General features: G+C 46.3%; 1 protein-coding gene across 1 annotated transcript in view; it reads right to left on the reverse strand.

The window, feature by feature from the left end:
- LOC141108669 (torsin-1A-like) overlaps nucleotides 1–24,265 on the reverse strand; it is a 132,579-nt gene that overhangs the window by 16,106 nt on the left and 92,208 nt on the right. Inside the window, exons 3-4 of the mRNA XM_073600498.1 lie at nucleotides 21,834–22,009; nucleotides 20,682–20,800 (exon numbers count right to left, since the gene is read on the reverse strand). Of these exons, the coding sequence (XP_073456599.1) occupies nucleotides 20,682–20,800; nucleotides 21,834–22,009 (295 nt within the window). The remainder of the gene's footprint in view (nucleotides 1–20,681; nucleotides 20,801–21,833; nucleotides 22,010–24,265) is intronic.

A 24,265-nucleotide genomic window follows, 5' to 3' on the forward strand; every position in this document is an offset into this window, starting at 1 on the left:
TCTCAATCTAACCATGACTCCTGGAGGGAGGCACAAGCAATGTATAATTTGGTTTTGCTGTTCGCAGCGGAGAACAGGAGATATTTTCAGCAACAGAGCTATTTTGAGGAGGGGGAAAACACTGGCCGTCTTCTTGCTCTCATAGCTAGAGAGCAGAGGGAATTCACTAACATCTCAGCTGTGAGGGCAGAATCTGGGGAGAAGCAGACCCTTAGTTCGGATATTTTAAATAACTTTCAGCGGTTCTGTAAAGATTTATACTCCTCTAAAACTAGCTATACTCCATCTGATTTAGCGCGGTTTTTACAAGCCTGCCGGTTTCCATGGTTATCTGAGGCGGACAGGGAAATGTTGAATTTCCCAATTACATTGGCAGAACTGACAGAGGCATTAGAGGGGGCACCACACCATAAATCTCCAGGCCCAGATGGGATACCGGTGGAGGTATATTCCCACTATAGAGAGGACCTTTTATCTCCACTGTTGCAGGCTATAATGGAGGCAGAGGAAGTGGGCAGCTTACCAGATAGCATGCAAGAGGCAATAATAACAGTACTCCCAAAACCAGGAAAAGATAAGCTTCTATTGGACTCCTATCGCCCAATATCTTTACTAAACGCGGACATCAAGCTGTTTGCTAGAGTCCTGGCTAAAAGGCTATCCCAAGTAATCGGTAAACTGGTTCATTGTGATCAGTCTGGCTTTATACCCACCCGTTCCACGGCCGATAACATAAGGAGATTATATATGACTCTACAGGTGCAGGTGGATAATCCGGGGGGTAAGGCCATTCTGTCACTGGACGCTGCAAAGGCGTTTGACAGTGTGGAGTGGCCCTACCTCTTGGAAATACTGGAGAGATTTGGAGTGGGGAATAGATTTATAGCATGGGTAAAGGTGCTCTATTCTAAGCCTAGAGCCAGACTGCGTATTAACAATAACCTCTCCTTTCCATTTGAGTTATATAAAGGCACCTGATAGGGATGCCCATTGTCACCATTACTGTTCGCCCTGGCGGTAGAGCCTCTGGCCATATTGATCCACAATTCACCAGAGGTGGTAGGGTTCCGCAGGGGCCAGAGGGAAGAAAAGATATCTTTATATGCAGATGATGTGCCTATATATTTAGGCGATACAGCTGCCTCATTGCGAACAGTGATGGAGATAATAGGGGATTTTGGAAGCTTTTCAGGCTTTACCATCAACTGGTCAAAATCAACTTTAATGCCCATAGATCAGCTGAAGGAACAGCTACCAGAGGGGGCGGAACAAATATTTATAGTCAACAGCTTTAAATATTTGGGAGCGATGGTATCCCCAGATCCAGCTGAGTATCTTCAGCTAAATATAGGTCCACTATTGGTTAGACAGTAAGTGAAATGTAACAGCTGGTGTAAGCTTCCACTATCAGTAATAGGACGGACAAATTTAATAAAAATGGTATGGGCTCCGCAGCAACTCTATATCTTCCATAACTCACCAATGTGGATTTCAAACAAATGGTTCAAGCAAATCGACACATTGATGAGGGAACTAATATGGAAAAAAAAGGTAGCTAGGATCAGCTAGGAGTTTAGCCACATTGCAATATGGAAAGGATAGAGGACGACTGGCAGTACCCCATTCCAAAATGTATTTTTTGGCCTCACAGCTACAGCAGATGGCAGGGTGGGGGCGGGAAGGAAATGAGGACCCTATATGTAAATTGGTGACCATATCAGACCCCGCATTAAAGGCGGCCTCCCATATGGAGATGGATTTGCCAAGCATGAATGGTTCAGAACCTATGAGCATCCTTCTCAAAAGGGTATGGGGGGAGATCCAGAAAGCGCTGAAAATAACGGGTGTACTCCCATTTACTCCGATATGGCACAATAAAAGATACCCAGAGGTACAAGAATTGCAAGGTTTTACCCCCTGGAAAAAAAGGGGGATCTGGATCTTTGCACAACTTTATAAGGGGGAGGTGCTAAAGACATATGAACAACTATGTAGGGAATTTCAGTTAAACCCCAGGAGCTTCTATCAATATCTCCAACTCCGTCATGCGTTGCAGGCACAACAAACAACGCACCCTCTGACAGTATCAACAACATCTTTGTTGAGAGAAGTTCTTGTAGCAGACACCAGGAAAGGATTAGCATCAAAAATTTATAGGGAATTGCTGTCCTCAGTTCAGGACTATGCCTCGTTAAAGTGTCGAAACAAATGGGTGGAAGTAATAGGGGAGATAGATGAAAACCAGTGGGAAATGGCACTTGAATCTATTCCAGCGGTATCGGTATCCGCATCCCATAGATTGTCACAATTATTTATTTTGCATAGGGCTTATAGAACACCAGAGCAGCTATATAAATGGGGAGGAAGAGACTCCCCTCTGTGCCCTAAATGTAGAATATATAAGGGGGACTTTATACACCTAATTTGGAGGTGTCCTAAACTAAGTAGGTACTGGGAAGAAGTCTCCCAGTGTATTACTAGACTAGTTCCTATCCTCCTAAACCCGGGAGTGTACCTGGTTGGAGCCATAAATGCAGAAATGTTCCCAAGAGGAATGTACTACATGTTAACTAGATTGATGTACCTAGCCAGAAAACTTATTGCAAAATACTGGATGGCACCAGCGGTACCCACGGGGAAGCAGTGGATCTCTTATGTAAATTCTCTGCTTCCTAGAGAGCAATTGACGTATAGTCATAGGAGAGAAAAGGGTAAATTTGACTCTATATGGCAATCATGGTTGGGGGATGCGGATTTAGCACCACCTCAACTGGTAGTGGAAAGACTTCAGATGTAGAGCCATGGGGGAGGTATAGGAGAGGGAAGGGCAGAGAGGAGAGGAAAAGAAAGGCCTGAAGGAGTAAAGGTTGAATATTTAGATAGGAAAAATCATCGGTGGGGGAAGAAAGGGAAAAACTAATGCGGTGAATAAATATTAGGAGACACAGGTGATGGATGTAGCCATGAGATTAGAGGGAGGGGGGAAAGGGAGGGAAAAGAAGGTAGAGTGATATGATATAGAAGTAAATACACAAGAACGACATAGAATAGTGCATGAGTGCAGGAATAGGCATGTATATTCTATGTGTAATGTTTTATTGAACAAAATGCACGAATGATATGTATAATGAGAATAATTTTCTAAAATTAAAAAAAAAAATTTTGTTTAAAAAAAAAAAAAAATCACAGCGTTCCCTGAATGCCATCACCGTAACCCGCCGGTAACACCATCCCTGCACACGGAAGCCCACCTGATTATCCAGCCGGAGATGTAACGAGCCACACATGCTTTTCCCCTTGATCGGTGCTACTAGATCTCTAGGTGAGATCTTACCTTCTTATATCCTGCTGTGGACTGTTACCTAATTTATCACTTGATATCCACCCGCAAGTAATCACTTCACACCGACATTGCAACATCTTCAAACTCGCTCACACTCTTCAGGGCTTACAGCTCTTCATATACAGGCGCTGACCTTCCCTGCTCACTGTGCCCTGCAGCACTTCATCCCTATGCTGTATTTTCATCATCAAGGACAACATTGTCCATTATCTTACTAGCCTGCATGTGATGGTCAGCTTCCTCAGCCATTGACATTTATACAGTGGACACGATTCCTTAACGGCTGCATCCCCATCCGCCCTCCCCTATATCCATTATCAATCACCTATCTGATACCAATAGGGATCATCATTTCCACAATTGATGACCTATGGGAATAATACCTTGCATTTACTTAATAGGAGGTGTGTATGGTGTATGTCTGCGGTGGCCATCTGTGTTGGTTCATGACAACGTTGTCATTTTTTATTATTGGTGGTGGTGCCTGGTTTTTTAACCATATATTTTTTGATTGGTGTTAAAGTGTATTTTTCTCAATAAAGATAATTTATATTTTTGGTAATTGCGTGTCCCTCTTTGAAGAATTGCTTTCTTCTCCCCCTGGTTTTGGTATGCATTAATAATTCAGAGGAACGCACCATCGTTACGGCCTAGCTGCCATTGGTGCTGGCTAATTACCTTCACCTCCTTAAGGCACAGATACCATTAATCTCTGCCCTCTGTCACTACACTATCAAGTAGAGCTGTCAGTTCTGTTTTTACCCCTGGGTTATTTTCTATCAGTGGTGATTGAATACCATAAAAAAAGCTCTGTCTCAAAAAATGAGATAAGAATCAACACCAGAACTCGGCAAGAACCTATAGACATTCTATTGTACCAGTTTAAACATATAAAAGGTTGGTGCTAACTCATACATACATTCAAACCTTGTTGAATATAGTGCATATTAAATGGCCACACAAAATAAATTATATTGTAGACTAGTCCTCACGAACTATAAAACAAAACACCATGTCGTGACAGGTAATCTTAATAGACCAAACTGCTCCACCTTCACTCGTGTGGGAGAAATGCAGACTCACCAGATGATTTAAATATTATAAGCTCAAGTCCTTTTGGAGGGTATTCCTTGTGTTCATAAGGCTATATGACTCAATATAAACAAAAAGAATCACATAGCGCAATATGCTTGAAAGTAGATAAAGTGCCAGTAGGAATGAAAAGGTATTCACTCACATTTAGAGGTGCTCGTGTGCTAGCACCAGCATGTACAGCGGTCCTCCCTCTCAGCACAGCCCCCCATTCTGGTACAAATCCCCCCCCATCTCTCGTTGTACAGATCTTCCTCCCATTTACCGAAACCCCACTTCTAGCACAAACCACGTCCCCAGAAAAATCCCCCTTCCCAGCACAAATACTCCACCCCCAAATCCCCCAAAGCATAAATCTCCTTTCTAGTACAAATCCTCTCCCCCAAACCCCTCTTTCCAGCACAACCTGCTCCCCATCCTGGAACAAATTCTCTCCCCTCGTTCTCTCCAGCACAAATCCTCTTTCCCCCAAGCCCCTCCTCCACAAGTCCTCTCACTAGGTCCATCACAAATCCTCCCACCCAAATCCCCCCCCCAGTACAAACCCTTCCCCACAAACACAAATCCTCTCCCCCTTCTAATACAAATCCATACCTCCCAACAGTCCTGGTTTTCATGGGTCTTTCATGACATTTGAACAACACCATAAATCCGGGCTGAGTCCTGGAGCCCAGTGCCAGAACAAGTTTTGTCACTTGCCTGGCAGGAGGGTGCTAGCGTGGACATCTACAGAAAATGCCCTGCATCTCTTGGGGTTGCCAGGGTCCCAGATGTCATGAGCATCCCTTATGTGACAGCTGGCGTCTCTTTGATTTTGGAGGGTGGTAAGAAGATTTGTGCTAGGGGGTGCATTGGAAGGGGAGAGAGCTAAGGCAAGCAGAGGTGGGGGGGTCAGATATGGACTGGGGGCGCTTTGGGATGGGAGAGGGCTAGTGCTAGCATAGGGGTCAGATGTGTGCTGGGGGGTGCTTTGGGAGGGAAGAAGGCTAGAGCTGGCAGGGAACATGGGGGGGGTGGATATGTGCTGGGAGGGGCACTTTGGGAGGGGAGAGGGCTAGTGCTAGCAGGGAGGGGGTTAGATATGTGCTGTAGGAGGGGAGAGGGCTAGCGGGGGGGGCGGATATGGGCTGGGGACGCATTGGAAGAGGAGAGGGGCAGATTTCAAATCCAACCCCCGCTCCTAACACAAGTCCTCTCCCCTGCCAAAGTGCCCCCTCAGCACATATTCTCTTAACATCCCACCCCCCAATCACTCCATCAAGTGTACATCTTTTTCAACTTGCTCCCTTGCTGGTCACTCTGTCCCCCTCCCCCTCCTATGTCCATCTACAGTACTACTACTACTTAAATTTAATACAGACCTCAGATCAGCATGTGCAGAGCAGTGTCCCTCCTCCCTGTGAGACAGGCAGACAGTGGGGAGGGGAGACATACCGACTGCTATAAGGATGCAGTGGCCGAGTAGGACACTGAGATGTGGAGTGGACTTGACACTGGTGCCCAATGTAAGGTGAAAGAGAGAACAACCTTGGGAAGCAAAAAAGCCCTGGGCCTTAAAACAACCCTTCCCTTGTGTAGCTCAGAAAAGAGTTGTTTACAGGTTAAGGCCCCAAACTCAGAAACTCGCCTCACAGAAGTGATGGCAACAAGAAAGGAAACTTTATTGAGTAAGGAATGATGGAGGGATATCCCTAATAGATTCAAAGGATGGTCTTTGAAGAACCTTGTTAAGAGATCCCAGAGGGTCACTGCGGAACATACAGGACGAACAATGTGAGTGAAAGCTGGTACTTTCAGACCTTCACTAAGGAGTGAGAGGCAAGCAGTCTCTCAAAAAGGTTTTCAAGGCCAGAAGCGGATCCACAACAGCCTAAGGCCCCTTTCACACTTATATGACTTCAAAGTCGCACGATTTTACCGCGATTTCGCGGCCGCTATTTTACCACGATTTTACTGCGATTTGGGAGCAGTACTACTTTGTATGACTTTGCCACAACTTTGGCATTAACCATTCTCAGCTTGTGCTTACAAAGTAGTGCTGAAATCGTGTCTATATTATTCAGGTACGATTTGCATGCTACTTAAAGGTTTAACATTGAGGTCTATGGATATCAACTCGCATGGAAGTTGGACCAAAGTAGTGCAGGGACTACTTTGAAGTCGGCACGACTTAAAGTCGTGCCAATATGAATGGTAGTCATTGAAAATCATGGAGAATGACTTGTCATACGATTTTGCAGTACAAAATCGTGGGACAAGTCATATAAGTGTGAAAGGGGCCTAAAGCAGTGGTGGCAAACCTTGGCACCACCCCACTGCAGAGTGAGTGAGCATCATGGGAAATATAGTTCCAAAACATCTGGGATGCCAAGGTTTGCCATCACTGGACTAAAGGAAAGACAGTATTTCAAATTCTCAGAATTTCCTGGGATGGAATTTTCTTGATTTGCACCAAGTGAAATATGCTTTCCCAGTGCGATGGTGGACTTTACAAGAAGTCAGTTTTCTAGCTTTCAAAAGGGATGACCAAATCAGATTGCCACCTGTCCCTCAGGATCTGGACTGGCTTCAAAAACCAAGCTGTTAAAACAAGTGTCTGAGGGTGTGAGGGTGTTAAATGTATAAGCAGATTTAGATACTGTACATTAGCTCACACTGCAGTTACAAAAACAGTTACAGAAACTTTTTGTTTCTTTTTTTCTTTTGGGATAAAGGTTGTACATGATGAATAAATAAAAGCTGATCATTGTAAACATCCATCAGTGGTAAATGGTTTGTCTCAACCCTGTATTTGCTAAATCTGAGAGAGAGAGAGCTGGAGCGTGACTGGATGTGGAGGTGAACGGAGGTGTGCGAGGTCTCCTCCTCGCTCCAGCTCTCTGCTGCTTGCTTATGATGGACTGATCCGAGTCCGAGTGTATCATTGCCTGTACCTCCTGGTCTCCTCCTTGCTACCTCCACTAGCCCTGTTATCTCGCTGACGCTGCTATCCTAACCCCGTGGCGCATCCTTACCTGGAGGATTCCGGCGGAGAAGGGGGAAGGGGACGGCAGTAGCAGGGATTGGAAGCCCAGCAGTAAAGTCAGGGAGAGACTGACCGATTACTTCAGGCTCGGGCGGTTGCCTGGCAACGCCCCAGGCTCCCGTTCCAGGCTCTCGCGGGAGCTGTGAGATCCACGTGTCCTGTCAGTAAGTGATGGGCGGCTTGTCTGGCCTGGGAAGCCGAGGGAACGAAGAAACAATAAGAGGGTAAAGGAAGAAAAAAGAAAAGGAAGAGAAGGAGGAAAATAGAGGAAAGAAAAGGGAAGGAAGAAAAGAGGAAAAAGGGGGCGCAATTACACAGCAGTTCTGGACTACAGGGGGTCCTTGCTGGAAGGGCTTCATCAAGCTGAGAACCCGCCGGCTTCGCTGTGAGGTAATAACCAAGAACTTTCCCCTTTTTTTTAAAAGAACAGTACTCTGTGTTGAGGTATTGCTGATAGGCACTTCAGTATTTACCGTTTAAGTTACTTTGCAGTTCAAGTTGCATTAGGTTCTGAATAGCATCTGGTTCATTAAGGAAAAGAGGAAGTTGCATTGGTCATCTTTCCAGTCATAGATTCCCGGAATAATTGATACATATACTGGGCAAAATGACTAAGAAAAAGGGAGAGGAGCACCCCCAGCACCCTCATGAGGGTTTCCTTGCACAGACTACCTGGGCAGCTAGGGAGAAAGGGAATTTAGCAGCATCCGCGTCAGCAGCGGCATCTAAGTTGGAGAAATTTGCCCATACTCCCTCGCAATCCCCAGCTAAGGGTACTCAGCAACCCCATGAGAAGACACTGATGGGGGCTACAGGGGATAGAAAAAGCTTAAGTAAGACTACATCAGCATCATTAACTACTACAAAAGCTGCGAACAAAAAAAGCCCTGAAAGGGACCCCCTGGGAAAAATGACGGAAGCTAATTTTGATATTGAGGTACCCAGTGAACCCGAACCTACACTGAAAGAGGTATTGAGCGCGGTTAACGCTTGTAGGGGATCACTGAGTGATTTATTTGACCAGTTAAGAGGCCTTAAAGAAGAACTGTGCTCCATGAGTCGTGAATTACAGAATGTTGTGGAAAGGACTTCCAACTTAGAGGAGAGGCTAAGTCAAGTAGAGGATAGTTTATATCCTATGAGGCAAGAGTTTAAAACAATGCAGACCCAGCTGGATACCTATAAGATCAAAATGGATGAAATAGAGAATAGCCTCCGCAGACAAAATGTGAGGGTTCTAGGCCTCCCAGAAGGAAGCGAGGGGTCCTGTCCAGAAGTATTCTTGGAAAGGTGGCTAAGGGAGGTTTTCGGGGTGGAGACTTTCTCCCACTTCTTTGCCATTGAGAGGGCTCATAGGGTTCCTACCAGGGTAATCTCTTCAGGCTCCTGCCCTAGACCATTGATTATGAAGCTGTTCAGCTATAAGGACAAAATAGTATTAATGCAGAAAGCGAGGGAAAAGGGATACATTATCTACAAAGACACCAGAATTTCAATATACCCAGATTATTCCCCGGATATGCAAAAGAAAAGGGCAGGATTTGTGGAAATTAAGCGCAGCTTGAGGAACATGAAAATTCCATATGCATTGCTTTACCCAGCGAGGCTACGTGTTAATGCTCCAGGAGGGACACAATTCTTCGATTCAGTTGATAGGGCCAAAGAATGGCTGGAAGAAAGTAAAAAGAACTTTTAGATTCGGAGTAATATTAGCTGATTGATAATTTTTTTTTTTTTTTCTGCAGCGGGGACTGGAGGGGGGGGGGGGGGGCATTCGAGGTGTTGGAGAAAACCACTTATGGGAGTCTATACGAGGTGGAGGATGATTGTATTGTGGTTAGTAGAGTTACAGGGGATTGAGGTTGGAGGGGGGAGGGTACGGTGAGAGGGGTGGGGGGAGGGCGATTGAGGTGTTGGAGGAAAATATCTATGAGAGTTTGTAAAAGGTGGAGGATGATTGCTTTGTGGCTAATAATGCGATCGGTGATTGAGGTGGGGGGGAGGGAGGGTAGTGTGAGAGGGGTGGAAAGGTCAAATAGGGGAAAGTTTTTTTTCTCTGCCCCTGTCTGGCCGAGGAAAAGGGGAATAGAGTTGGGGAATGAGCTGGTTGGGAGGGGTAAATGGGTCACAAGGTATGCTCCTAGGGTAGGCCAAGAAAGGCAGGGGGGGGGGGGGATGGAGGGGCACAAGGGTAGAGAAATATGTAAGATTCAATTAAAAATAAAAGGTTGTTATGCACTAATACCAAATGCACATATGGTAAAAGATAAAATATCACGTAGATTGCTGATACACTTATTCACATCTTAAATTAGGAAAGGAAAATTTTGGTAGGATTAAAAAGTGTGGGAAATTTGGTATACGAGATATATAGATATAGATATATATAGATATATAATTTTCTCAAGTCGTCTTCCAGGACGGCACCCTGAGAGATGACTGGTCCACCTGACAGGAAACACAATCAATCAAGAGGTTAAAGGCCCCCGCCCCTCCCGATGCTCCTCAGTTTTTGATTGTGTTTCCCCACAGCGAAACCGTTTGTTATTTTTCTGTTGACCTAAAAGACTGGGGCTGGTGGTCTCCCCCTGGGAGCCGGACCAAATGCCTGGGAAGCCTCTGGGTCTGGCCGGATGGTTCTCATCCTTCCTGGGGGGTTTCCCAATCCGTGTCTCGGGGGGGGGCAGAGGCAGCAGACCGTGCTTCTTTCCATGGAAGAGCCCCCCCCGAGTGCTGAAGAACCCTGGGTGCGGTGGTGTACCCAGAACTTCAGGGGCCAAATTTCCTGTTGCCCTTCCTTACCTGTGCGGTGGCCGCGCAGTGGCAGGAGTTGGTGGTTTTCCTTCTACTGGCTACAAGACCACAGGAGGTGAGTCTGGGACCCGTTCTGGGGTCTGGCCAGGGCTGCCATTCGTCCGCCTGTCCACCGACCGGAACGACCGTTCACGGGAGGTCGCGCGGCAAGAAACTCTACATGGAGAGCTTTTCTTCCAGGGACCTTGCTGAGTGTAGCTCAGCACCATTTTCCTGAAGATCAGGAAATGACATCACTTCCTCCTCTAAGAGGAGGGAGTGGGAAGGGCTGCAGCAGGAAGTGACCTCAGGTCCAGTATCACTTCCTGTCTTCGGCAAGATGGCGGTGGCTAGTTGCAGCCAGCATACAGAGGATATAAAAAGCCACAGGGAACAGGCGCCCATGTCTCCTCTGCTTTCCTGTATGCAGCACCTCCAGGGAGAGATTGGAAGTAGCATGGAACATGAGAAGGAGAGACCTGCAGGGTCTGCGGCCATGGAAGAGACCACAGGGGATGAGTCTGACCGGCCTTCGGAGGTTTAGAGGGGGAGGGTACCCCAACTCTTCTCCTCCGACTCTCACAGTGTATGCCTGTGTGTTTTTTTCAGGGGACGACGCTATTGCCCGTGAGGTTGCCAGCCGTCCTGTGAAATCCTCCACCCGCTCTAAACAATGTGGGAACTGTAATGACAGGCTACCCCCAGAACATCCAAAGCCCTTCTGTTTTAAATGCATACAGAAGTTGACAGGGAAGAAGACATCTCAGATAATGAAGGAAGTTCTTACTGTGCAAACTGAGATGCTGTCCACCTTAAAGTCTTTTCAGGCCACCCTTAAGCCTAGGGATTCAGAGGCTCACTCTAGTAAGGATGCCTCTTCCCAGGAGAGCTCCGCCTCCTCTAGGAGGTATCGGGCGGAGGTACTGAAGTATCCACTCCCCCACGATTCAGAGGAAGAGTGTGATTTAGAAGTTCCTAATCAGGAGTTTTCTGATGAAGGGGTGGTGGACAGCCAAGAGGAGGATGGGAGGGAGGAATCCAGGTCTAGCAGACATATATTTTCTGCCGACAACATGAAAGATCTTCTGAAAGCTATTTATGCCTCAGAAGAGATTCAGGAGCCTGCTGCACAGGTGTCCGCTCAGGATAGGATGTATAGAGGCTTGATTAAACCTCAGGCCAGGGTCCTTCCGATACATTCCGCCCTTAAGGAAGTAATTTTAAGGGAATGGAAAGAACCAGAAAGAAGGCTTCTGAAATATAAAACCTGGAAGCGTAGATGCCCCTTCTCTGAGGAGAATGAGGAAAAGTTTTTCAAAACTCCTAGGCTAGACGCCTCCTTAGCACAGGTCTCTAAGCAGTCAGATCTTTCCTTTGAAGATACCGGTAACTTAAAGGATCAAATGGATCGCAGGGCTGAAACCATTTTACGTAGAGCCTGGGAAGCTAACGCTGTGGCTATGAGCCCCGCATTGGCCTCAGCTTGCATCGCAAGGAATGCCAACACGTGGGTCTGTAAATTAATGGACCACGTATCCCGAACCTCAAAATCCAAGGAGGTCCTGGATTCTCTGGAGGTCATAGGGAATGCTGTCGCATATTTAGCAGATGCTGTGGTTGAGTGAGTGCGTACAACCGCTAAGACAGGTGCCTTACTAAACTCAGCCAGACGAGCCCTCTGGGTTAAAACCTGGGATGGGGATAGCTCATCCAAGACCCATCTATGTGGTCTCCCTTTTGAAGGGACGCTCCTTTTTGGTGCTGGCCTAGATCAGGCTCTAGCCAGATCTACCGAGAAGGGGAAAAAATTTCCTACCAAACCTAGGAGAGAGAGGAAGCGGTTTTTTCGTGGCCCCCAGGCAAGGAATCGCTTCTCCGAGAAAAAGGTCTCCCCTAATAGACGTTGGGGCGCAGGAAAAGACAAACAAAAAAACTGGTGTTCTCTTTTCCAGCCAGAAGTCAGTTGACAAGACCCCCAAATGACTTTCCGGTAGGGGGCAGACTTTCCCACTTTGCCTCTCAGTGGGAAAGGATCACCCAAAGCCCCTATGTACTTCGGATCATAAGAGAGGGTTACAGATTGGAATTTCTCTCCCCTCCACCCCCCAAATTTCTCTTGACCTACCTTCCCAAGGATCCCTGCAAGGTGGTAGGAATCCTTCAGAATATAAGAGAGCTGGCCAGTCAGGAGGTTATAATACCTGTTCCAGTGGACCAGCAGGGTCAGGGGTTTTATTCCCACATTTTCGTGATACCAAAACCCTCAGGAAGGTATCGTCTTATTATAAATCTAAGGAACCTCAATGTTTTTCTTCGTTACAAGAAGTTCCGCATGGAGAGTGTCTATTCCCTCAGGAGACATCTCCTCAAAGAAGTGTTTATGGTGACCTTGGATTTAAAAGACGCCTACCTTCATGTCCCCATTTTTCAGGGCCATCAAAGCTTCCTGAGATTTGCGATCGCCTCTCCAGAGGGAGTGCAACACTGGCAGTTCCCAGCCCTCCCCTTTGGACTGGCATCCAGTCCGAGAGTCTTCACAAAGGTCATGGCCGAGGTGGTGGCTTTTTTGCACCTCCAGGGAGTGGCATTGATTCCCTACCTGGACGACATTTTGATTTACAGTCTAAGTCGGGATCAACTACTTCTGGATCTATCCAGAGTAATGCAGACCTTAGAAGACCTGGGATGGATTGTCAGCAGGGAAAAGTCCTCACTGACTCCTGCTCAGACAAAGTTGTATCTAGGTTTCCTGGTGGACTCCTCAGAACAAAAGTTAATTCTACCTCAGGGCAAGGTAGAGGGCCTCATATCAGCGGTCAGGTCGCTGTTACAGGCAAGCACCATTTCCTACAGAGGTATCATGAGAGTTCTGGGTCTAATGACGTCAGCTATCCCAGCAGTTACTTGGGCACAGCTACACTCCAGGCCCCTCCAGCACTTCCTTCTATCCTCTTGGGACAGAAGAAGAGACTCTCTGGACATAGAGATAGCCATTCCGGTCGAAGTAAAGAACTCCCTTCACTGGTGGCTCCTTCCTCAGAGGCTTCAAGGGGGCCTCCTTTGGAGCCAACTTCAGCCTCTCAGGTTAACTACAGACTCAAGTTTCTGGGGGTGGGGAGCCCACCTAGAGGAACTAATAGCTCAGGGGTCCTGGAATTCAGAACAGAGAAGGGCCTCCTCCAACTTTCGAGAGCTGTTGGCCATAGGAGAAGCACTAAAGGCTTTCGAGGGAAGGATCAGGGGCCAGGAGCTGCAGGTCTTGTCAGACAATGCCACGGCAGTGGCGTTCCTGAATCATCAGGGGGGTACCAGATCTACAGCACTCCTATCCCTATCTGCAGAGATCCTGTCCTGGGCGGAAAGTCGGGTTCCTTCCATCTCCGCAGCCCACATAAAGGGGACATTAAATGTAGAGGCAGACTACCTCAGTCGGCAGCCGATTCTGCAGGGGGAATGGGAACTGAATCCAGAGGTCTTTTCCCTGGTAAGTCGGCAATTCGGCATTCCAGAGATAGATCTCTTTGCCCGCAGGAAGAGCAGAAGGGTAAAGAGATTCTTTTCCCTTGCTCGAGAGAGAGGCTCAGAGGGGATAGACGCGTTGGCACAGGTCTGGGACGTCCGACTGGCCTATGCCTTTCCCCCTCTGGGACTAATTCCGAGGGTCCTTCAAAAACTGTTCCTCTCGGAAAGCAAGTTGATTCTAATAGCCCCTTGGTGGCCCAAGAGAGCCTGGTTTCCAACCCTGCAGGGTTGGTCCATAGCCCCACCGCTTCACCTCCCGGTCCGGGGCGATCTTCTCCTTCAGGGTCCTGTCCGCCACCCAGACCCCAACTTCTTCAAGCTGACGGCCTGGTTCTTGAAAGGCAGAACCTGCGGGAGAAGGGGCTGTCGGACAGAGTAATGGATACACTGCTCCTTAGTAGGAAGCCAGTCACAAGGCGTATTTACGCCAAGACCTGGGCGATTTTCTCTCGCTGGTGCCAGGAGAGAGGGAATTCTCAAAGAGAGATCCCTGCTATCTTAGAATTTCTCCAGGATGGAGCAGATCTAGGTTTGGCAACCAAGACCCTTAAGGCGCAGGTTTCAGCCCTGTCCTGTTTCCTTGAGAAACGTTTGGCATTACACCCCCTGATCAAGAGTTTTCTCTTGGTCAGGGAGAGGTTGTCCCCTGTTCAAATGTCCAGGTGTCCTCCTTGGGACCTTACACTAGTACTGGAGGGGTTAACAAAGGCCCCATTTGAACCGATAGATCAGATCCCCCTTAGGATCCTGACCTTTAAATTAGCCTTTTTACTAGCAATCACCTCAGCTAGGAGAGTATGTGACATTCAGGCTTTTTCTATTAAAGAACCATTTTTTTCTTTATTCGAGGACAGGGTTATACTTAGGCAGGACCCCCTGTACCTCCCTAAGGTAGCATCAAAGTTCCATAGGACTCAAGAAGTGGTGCTGCCTTCCTTTTGTAGTAACCCCAAAAGTGAAGGGGAAGTTTCTTTTCATTGTCTGGACGTCAGACGCTGTTTATTATCCTACCTAGAAAGGGTTAAGGAATTCAGAAGGTCCAGCCATCTTTTAGTTAATTTTTCTGGCCAAAAGAAGGGCCAACAGGCATCCAAGGCTTCTATAGCTAGATGAATTAAACATACCATTTCGTTAGCCTATGAGCAGTCAGGTAAAGCAGCTCCTAGAAATCTTAGAGCGCATTCCACGCGATCTCTGGCAACCTCCTGGGCAGAAAGGGCCGGAGCTTCGGTGGAGCAGATATGTAGAGCCGCTACATGGTCAAGCCAGAACACGTTCCTGAGGCATTATAGAGTGGAGTTACTATCTCCTCAGGACCTGGCATTTGGCAGGAAGGTCCTGCAAGCGGTGGTCCCGCCCTAAAGGTAGGCCTGAGCTACTTGCTCTTCTCTCAGGGTGCCGTCCTGGAAGACGACTTGAGAAAAGAACCAGTTACACTTACTGGTAACGGTGTTTCTGGGAAGTCTTCCAGGACGGCAGGCCTACTTCCCACCCGTTCTATTTAGGAAACATGTAATGTTTAGAGTGTGGTGGTGGTTATGTTTTTCACTCTCGTGCACTGGTGTGGGTCAATACTTTGTCACAACTGAGGAGCATCGGGAGGGGCGGGGGCCTTTAACCTCTTGATTGATTGTGTTTCCTGTCAAGTGGACCAGTCATCTCTCAGGGTGCCGTCCTGGAAGACTTCCCAGAAACACCGTTACCGGTAAGTGTAACTGGTTCTTTTTGACACTGGTGGGGTTAACTAAGGAAGGTTTTAGTGCTCACTATCATAAGAGGTCTATGTCCCTGATGGTTTTCTTTTTTTCTTTCTCTCTTCCTTTGATGTAAATTTATTTATTTGTAGGTATTTTGTATTTATTTATATGTATGCTTATAATTTAAAGGAGGGTTAGGATGGTAAGAATAACCTCATGGAACATCCGGGGTATGGGAGATCCTATTAAAAGAGCTACTATACTTTCAGAGCTGGAATCACAGGGTACGGACCTGGTGTGCTTACAGGAGACACACCTCACGAATGAGTCTAAATCTTTAATTTGGAATAAAAAATTTCAAGTACAATTCCATTCAGTGCACACTTCCTATTCAAGAGGAGTGTGTATAATGGTTAAAAAGGGGATGGTGTTCTCTTGTAAGGATGTTAGGATAGATCCGCTGGGCTGTTATGTTTTTTTATTCTGTACAATGGAGGGTAAAACTTTTGTTATAGCTAATGTGTATATTCCCCCTCCCTTCAAGATGGAGATTTTATATCACCTCCTAGAATATGCTGAGGACAAAGGGGATACCCCACTTATAGTGGTGGGCGATTTCAATATGGTCCTTAACGGTAAAATTGATAGGTTCCCTCCAAGGGCTAGGGAGGATAGGGCAACTGAGGGACGGCTCACTCAGCTGCTTGAAGAGATAGGGTGGTGCGACCTCTGGAGAATCCGTAACCCAGAGGAGCAGCAGTACTCTTGCTTCTCGGAGTCGCATCGCACTCTCTCTCGTATAGATATGGCAGTGGGAAATAGGGGGGTGTTTCCCCTTTTAGGAAAAATAGAATATAGGCCGAGAGGGGTATCGGACCATTCTCCTCTGACGCTGACATTAAACATCCGTAACAGACGTAACAAGAGAGTATGGGCATTAAATTCTATCTGGCTGGAGATTATAGGAAAAAAAGAAGAATTAGCTGAAAAAATAAGTTTGTGGAAAGTGACTCAGGGTCGGCGTCGCAGGGGATGGTCTGGGACTCTCTGAAAGCGTTTCTGAGGGGTATCCTCTTACAGCATATATCAAGAGTTAAGAGACAATCAAGAGAAAAGTGGGATCAGATTAGGCAAGAGTTACTAGAGCTAGAAAAACAATACGTGGCGGACCCAAGCCCAGGAAAACAGAAGCTTTGGGTAAAAAAGCAGCAGGAGTATAAGATGGATATACTTAAAAATGCTGAAAATAAGAGACTATTCCAGAGGCAGAGACATTTTGGGGAGGGGGAAAAAGTGGGCCGTATGTTGGCATTAATAGCTGATACTAATTCACCCTCTTCAACGATCGTAGCAATTCGGACCTCTAGTGGGGTAACTTCGTCAGACCCCGTCATGGTTAAAAAGATATTCTTTGAATACTATAGTAATTTATATAAATCGCAACAACAACTAGAAGTAGGAGAGATAGAGAACTTCCTAGAGGGGGTCAGCCTGCCACACCTCTCTGAAAATAAAAGGAATAGCTTGGATTCCCCCATAACCCTTGAGGAAGTACAGCAAGCGGTAGCAGATATGCCTAATCAGAAAGCCCCAGGTCCTGATGGCCTGCCCGTGGAAATTTATAAACATTTTGGGGAGGCTCTACTCCCAGAACTTTTGAAGACATTGAACTGGGCGATTACTGATGGCAGCCTGCCCTCTTCAATGACTGAAGCCAACATAGTCCTGATAAGGAAAGAAGGGAAAGACCACCTCGAAGCAGCATCATATAGACCCATCTCGCTACTATGTTCCGATATAAAAATATTGGCAAAGGTAATGGCTACTAGGCTAAAGAAATATATATCTGAGCTAGTGCACCCGGACCAGTCAGGGTTTATCCCAAATAGATCTACTAGTATTAACATCAGAAGGGCATACCTGAACCTCCAGTCACCAGTAGGGACTAGGAGCTCTAGAGCGGTCCTTGCTTTGGATATTGCCAAGGCGTTTGATAGCCTGGAGTGGGAATATCTCTGGTGGGTACTGGAGAAGTTTGGGTTTGGCCCTAAATTTATTAAATGGGTTAAGACCCTGTATTTCCACCCAAAAGCCAGGTTAAAGATTAATAACAAATATACGGAGTGGTTATCCCTTGAGAGAGGGACAAGGCAGGGATGCCCACTTTCGCCCCTGTTATTCGCTCTAGCAATGGAGCCATTGGCAGAGGCAATTAGACACTCGCCTGGAATACAAGGCTTTGGAGAGAGGATTAGACTGGAAAAAGTGGCACTTTATGCTGATGATGTGCTGATTTTTCTCGGTGATATGGGACCATCCCTTGAAAAGGCAATACAATTAGTGGAAAGATTCGGGAGGTCACTGGGCCTGGTGGTTAATTGGGAAAAATCAACATTGCTCCCACTAGATTCAACATGTAATAGTCAAAGGGGAGGTATGCCGAGACTGAGGGTAGTGGAGAAGATGCGCTATCTGGGTATAATTATTTCAACTGACCCAGCACAATATATAGGGGACAATATAGTCCCTTTATTGGAAAAATTTAGAAGGAAAAGCGCTATCTGGTGCCAACTCCCGTTATCCCTGGCAGGTAGAGTTAATTTGATCAAGATGGTTTGGATGCCACAATTATTATACGTACCCCACAACTCCCCAGTCTGGATTGGGAAGAGCTGGTTTTTAAAAATAAACACCCTATTCAGAGAACTAATATGGAAGAAAGGGCAGGCAAGGATCAAATTACAAACGCTTCAACGCCCTGTTGGGGAGGGGGGCCAGGCAGTACCACATCCCTATAGTTACTTCTTGGCGGCACAATTACAACACCTAGGAGACTGTGAATATCAGGGCCTGCCGAACTCTAATGCGAAACTTATGATCTATGATTTCCCACATGGGTCCCTGGCAGAGGCACTAGAGGCTGGGTCACTTCAGGAGGGACCTCCAACATGTAAATTGATCAGTAAAGTTTGGCAAGCTACTAAGAGGGTTATGGGTTATGGAGGCTATTCGGAATTCTCGCCCATATGGAATAATAGGGGGCTGAGGGAGCTGCTAATATTGGATAAAAACTGGATATGGGTCCGCCACGGAATAAGTAGATTGGCACAGCTATATGGGGGCAAAAACTTGAAACCCTTCACTGAACTAAGGCGTGAATATGGGATTCCAAACAACACTTTTTATACTTATTTGCAGATCAGGCATGCATTTAACAGTCAATTGAGTAACTGTCCATTAGAATGGTGCAATATACCTCTCCTAAATAAAATTATTAGAGCAAACACCACTAAGGGTCTGATAGCAACAATAAGTGGACAAATTTCTGGAAGACTGCTTGATCTGCAAATGACTCTGGATATCAGGGAGAAGTGGGCAGGAGAGGTGGGGGAGATTACGGATAGCCAGTGGAAGGGAATTTTGAAGGCTAGCCCACTAGTGTCGGTCTCCCCATCGCAACAGGCGTCGCACCTTTTTCTTATACATAGGGCTTACTATACCCCTAAGAGATTGTATAGGTTTGGTCGCAGACTGGATGATAAATGCCCTAGATGCTTGGAAACTGGCGACCTAATTCATATGGTATGGAGATGCTCAAGGCTGGTGAGATATTGGTCAGGGATAATTAGGACCATAGAAATTAGGTTTAAAACCAAGCTGAAGCAGGAGGCCAGGGAATGTATCCTTGGCCTGCTAGGGGAAAGGGGGGAGAGCAATAACAAGAAAATCGCTATAGGTAGGTGTCTTTATCAAGCTAGGAAATTAATAGCACAGTCCTGGCTATCCACTACGCCCCCAACTATAGAAGACTGGCTTAGGACAGTGGACAAGCTAGTCTGGACTGAAAAAACAGTCTACACTAGGAGAAACAGCTATGAAAAATTCATAAAAATTTGGAGCCCCTGGCTACAGTGGTCGGGCACGGCCCCTTGACCTGGATTCAACTCTGAAAAGAGTCTAAGGTTTTGGAACCATCCGCTAGAATAGAAGATAGGTAAAGGAGAATAAGTGCAATGAGGCATAATAGCTCATGTGGTATCAGTATAAAATGCTGTTTAGGCAACCTTTTAATATAGCTTAATAATAGGGGAGGATGGGAGGGACAGGGTTGGGGTGGGGGAGGGGGGAGGAGGTAAAGATGGATCAGAATGCAATATATTTTTGTATAATCTCTGTTGATTTGCTGATCCCCATTAGTTAATGGGAAAATTATAAGTTTTCTATTTTTTTTGTAATAAGAAAAACCTAATAAAGAATATTGAATTCAAAAAAAGAGAGAGAGAGATTGTTTTTTTGAAAAGCAACAGACTTACTGGCCAGAAGACCAGCTGAAAATAAAGGAAAGAAAGCCAGGAGGTCAGTGTCACATGCGCCCAATTGCAACCAAAGTCAGGAAACACCTTGAGGTGAAAAAGATCACTCTCCAAAGCTCAGACTGTAATGACTAAGAAAGTCCATCAGCCAATTTTTAACACCTGGAATGTACATGGCAGTCAGAGCTGGAACGTGTAGTTCCACCCAATCCAGAATCAGATTTGCTTCTCTTTGAGTGGAGAGACGTATGGTTCCTCCCTGATGGTTGATGTAAGCCACGACTATGGTGCTGTCTGACTGCCTTGGTGAGCACTAATGCAGAGTCCAGTGCATAGAAGGCAACATTACAGGCCGGCCCCACTTCTTCCTGATGCTGGTGTTGGCATTTGTGTGCTGCCCCCAGGGCAAAGCTGCAGAAAGTTGCAACAAAGAATCTTGATCATAGAAAAATAAAATCCTGATAAAAAGAAAAATTACAAATCGGAAATGGTTCGCTTCCCTCAGAGAATAGAGAACATCCATTTTCCTAAGGACACTAGCAAAATAAACCACGGAGGCATAGTGGAAGCAGTTACACTGGGCTGTCCATACCATCTCCTGAAAGGAAAAACAACTCAATGTTCCAGAATATGTCCCCTGTGTCTCTTTAGCCATTTCTTGTCTTCATGCACGTGCCCAGGCTCACATGCTTATAGAATACTTTTTATTTCAAAGACAGCATTAAAAAACAAAAAGCAACAAGCTATCCAACTTACTTATTACTGAACTATGTGCTTTACCTGCAGCCTTCAGCACAGGACACAACAAATCCCAGGAGACAGGTCACCAATACAAATCGGACTGAACTGACCAAATTCTACATTAAAACGTTCAGTTTTGACCCAATAGCACTTACTATTTTTGTTGTTGAATAATTCAACAGAAAGCGCAGACTCCAGATCCCGCAGTTCTAGATCCTCTCTCCTCTTTCCGGATCCCAGCATCACTCTGTTGATCACATCCCCCCCTGCATTGCTAATGGAAACAAAGCAAATTATGTTATCCAATGTTTTTAATCCTAACAAAGCCAAACATAGAAAGATAAACCTTTTAAATGAACAAAGTCACAAATTCTTTTCAGGAGAAGCTGCATAAAGACTCCAGTGATATCGCAAATTATAGTCCGATCTCTTTAAAACTGCAATCCAAAATTGCTAACCAAAAATGTACTGCTCTGCTGCTCCTTGGCTCCATCCACAGTCTTCAATGCACCTCCGCTGCACCCACAGCCTTCGTTTCTGCTCAGCTACTTTGCAGCCTCCACAGTGCCCACAGGCTCAGCTGTCCTTGCATCTTTTGCTGCATCACAGCCTCAGCTCCACCATCAATGCACCCACAGCCCCCACTGCATCCACAGTTCGAGTCTCCACAGAGCCATCCCTGCACTTGTAGCCTTTAAAAGGACTTCCCTTTGGCACCAACCCACTTACAAGTACCTGTTGAGTGACCTGGGGGTAGCCAGCAGACCACCAGTTACCTCTTAAATTCCACTTACATGGGAAGAAGTTGCAGAGGAGAGCAGGGTCCACATACTGGTTTGTGGCACTGGTGGCATCTCTATCTTCTTCCTAACCCAGATTTAATTTAGTAATATATGTTTTGAAACAGCATTGTAGTAGGAGGTTAGACCTAAAATCAATCTTTGACTTTTGAACTGCTTTAAAGAGAAATTGAAGGTATTTTTTCACAGAATGCAAACAGGCAGGCTGTTATTGCAGAAGAGACATGCAATGTTTTTTCTGTGATAAAATATACCCAACTGCCTGCTCGCCGGCATAGTCCCTGTGTGCTGGGATGATGGACTACTGCACATGCACAGGAGTTACGTCATGCTGTGCTGGCTCATGGAGAAGCTCGAAGACTGGAACGTGGGGAGAAGATGCTGGCGAGGCACCTGGGCTCTTTGAGAGGATGTAAGTAAAGTGCCTTTAGTTCCACTTTGAGTGTCTAATCATACATATATTGAAAATCAATCCACGATAAAGTTTTTTTCTTCTTTCTTTGGTACCTGAGAAAAATGAAGATAGCTTTACGGTAGGACACGCCATCGATCTGCTCATGATAGTCCAGGAACGGCTTTATTGTGTCAATGAGTCCTTGATGCAACTTGTCCATCTCATCAAATATAAATATGGATCGAGGACACCTGGTGACATTTCCAGTAATCCACAACTGTATTTGATCCTGAAAGATTAAAAAGGACCTCGGTTATTAAAATTGGACTATATCAACACATCAGACAAATTCTATATGGTTACAGATTACAGACATCTTAAGACCCTTAAAGAGGTTGTAAACACTGGGGGAAAAAAGTGTAAGACAAAGGTATAATGAGCTAGTATGCATAGCATGCTAGCTCATTATGAAATACTTACCTTAGAAGGAAGCTGTTCCAGCGGAGCCCGCACACCACTGAGCGCAGCTGACATTTTCCTCTGAGTTTCTTCCAGGTTCGCGTGCTATAGCGCTGTGATTAGCCGAAGATGCGATGACGTCACTCCCGTGCATGTCACGGGTGTCAGAAACCATGAAATCAGACCGAGACAGAAGTACAGTTAAATCACACTTGTTTAATAAAAAAAAGTAAAAAGAACATAGTCAAAATATAGCCAAAGTTCTGTAACCGGAACGGATAGTCAGCCAAGAAAAAGTCAGGGATCAAAGTAGTGGAACAGCAAACAGGATCTGCAGTCAGAAGAGATGTCAGCAAAGTCAGTCTTTAAACAGGAACGCAGGAGATAGTTTCTTATGACGTGACCAAGGCGAAGGGAGATCTTCTCTGGACTGGACGGCTTAAATAGGCAGGACTGACAAGCAGGATCATCAACAGCTGGGTAACTGTGGAGAGGGATGGGAGCTGGCAATTAGCCGACAGCTGAGCGGCCAGCTTAGAGAAGGAAGGACTGAGCCCAGCCCTGACAGTACCCCCTCCTCAACGACCCTTCCCCCTTTGGGGGACCACCAGGCTTGAGGGGAAAATGTCTATGGAAATCACGTAGGACAGGGGCATGTACGTCCGAGGATGAGACCCAAGAGCATTCCCCCAGACCGTACCCTTTTCCAATGCACCAGGTACTGTATGCGAGTCAACAATGGACTGTACTTCATACTCCTTATGGTTCTCAACCTGTACAGGGTGAGTACATGGCACCGAGGTGGTAAAGCTGTTGCAGACCAAAGGTTTTATAAGGAGACATGAAATACATTCGAATTACGCATATTAGAAGGAAGGTCTGATGCGTAAGCCACTGGGTTAATCCTGCAAAGAGTATGGAAAGGCCCAATAAACCGAGGTGCGAACTTCAGTGAGGGAACAAGAAGTCTGGGGCTGCGAGATGACAGCCAGACCCTGTCCCCAACCTGGTAGGAAGGCGCAGGCAGGTGTCTGCGGTCAGCATGGAGTCTGTACCTATCATTAGCATGACACAAAGCCTCCTGGACTTGTGCCCAAGTGGAACGAAGACCACGGAGATGCTCCTCTAACGCAGGAATACTCTGCGGAACAAACGAGTCAGGCAACATAATTGGAAACCATAATGCGCCATAAACGGAAAGAATACGGAAAGGCCCGGAAAGAATACAGAAAGGCCCAATAAACCGAGGTGTGAACTTCAGTGAGGGAACACGAAGTCTGAGGCTGCGAGATGACAGCCAGACCCTGTCCCCAACCTGGTAGAAAGGCGCAGGCAGGTGTCTGCGGTCAGTATGGAGTCTGTACCTATCATTAGCATGACGCAAAGCCTCCTGGACTTGTGCCCAAGTGAAATGAAGACCACGGAGATGCTCCTCTAATGCAGGAATACTCTGCGGAACAAACGAGTCAGGCAACATAATTGCAAACCATAATTTGCCGCAAACGGGAAGCAGAATTCAAGGCACTGTTGTGAGCAAACTCTGTCCATTGTAATAGGTCTGACCAGTTGTTATGATGGTCAGAAATATAGAAATGTAGGAATTGCTCCAAGGACTGATTGGCTCATTCTGCGGCCCCATTAGACTGCGGGTGATACGCAGAGGAGAAAGCAAGCTGAATTCCCAACTGCACAAAAGGCTCACCAGAACCGGGACATAAGCTGACTACCCCTGTCCGAGACGATCACCTTGGGTAGCCCATGTAAGCGAAAGTTCTCCCAAGCAAAAATGGAAGCCAGTTCCTTAGAAGTGGGGAAGTTATTAAGTGGAATACAATGACACATCTTTGAGAACTGGTCAACCACCATAAGGATAACAGTGTTGCTTTGGGAGTTGGGTAACTCCACAATGAAATCCATAGACAGGTGGGTCCAGGGCCTATCTCCATTGGGTATGGGTTGTAGGAGGCCCACTGGAAGGTGTCATGGAGTCTTACTCTGAGCACACACGGAACAGGCAGCTAAGAAGGCAGTTAAATCAGCACATAGACTAGGCCACCAGAATTGTTGGGAAATGGCCCAAACGAGT

This window comes from Aquarana catesbeiana, linkage group LG09, assembly GCF_042186555.1.
Source record: "Aquarana catesbeiana isolate 2022-GZ linkage group LG09, ASM4218655v1, whole genome shotgun sequence".
Classification (NCBI taxonomy): domain Eukaryota; kingdom Metazoa; phylum Chordata; class Amphibia; order Anura; family Ranidae; genus Aquarana; species Aquarana catesbeiana.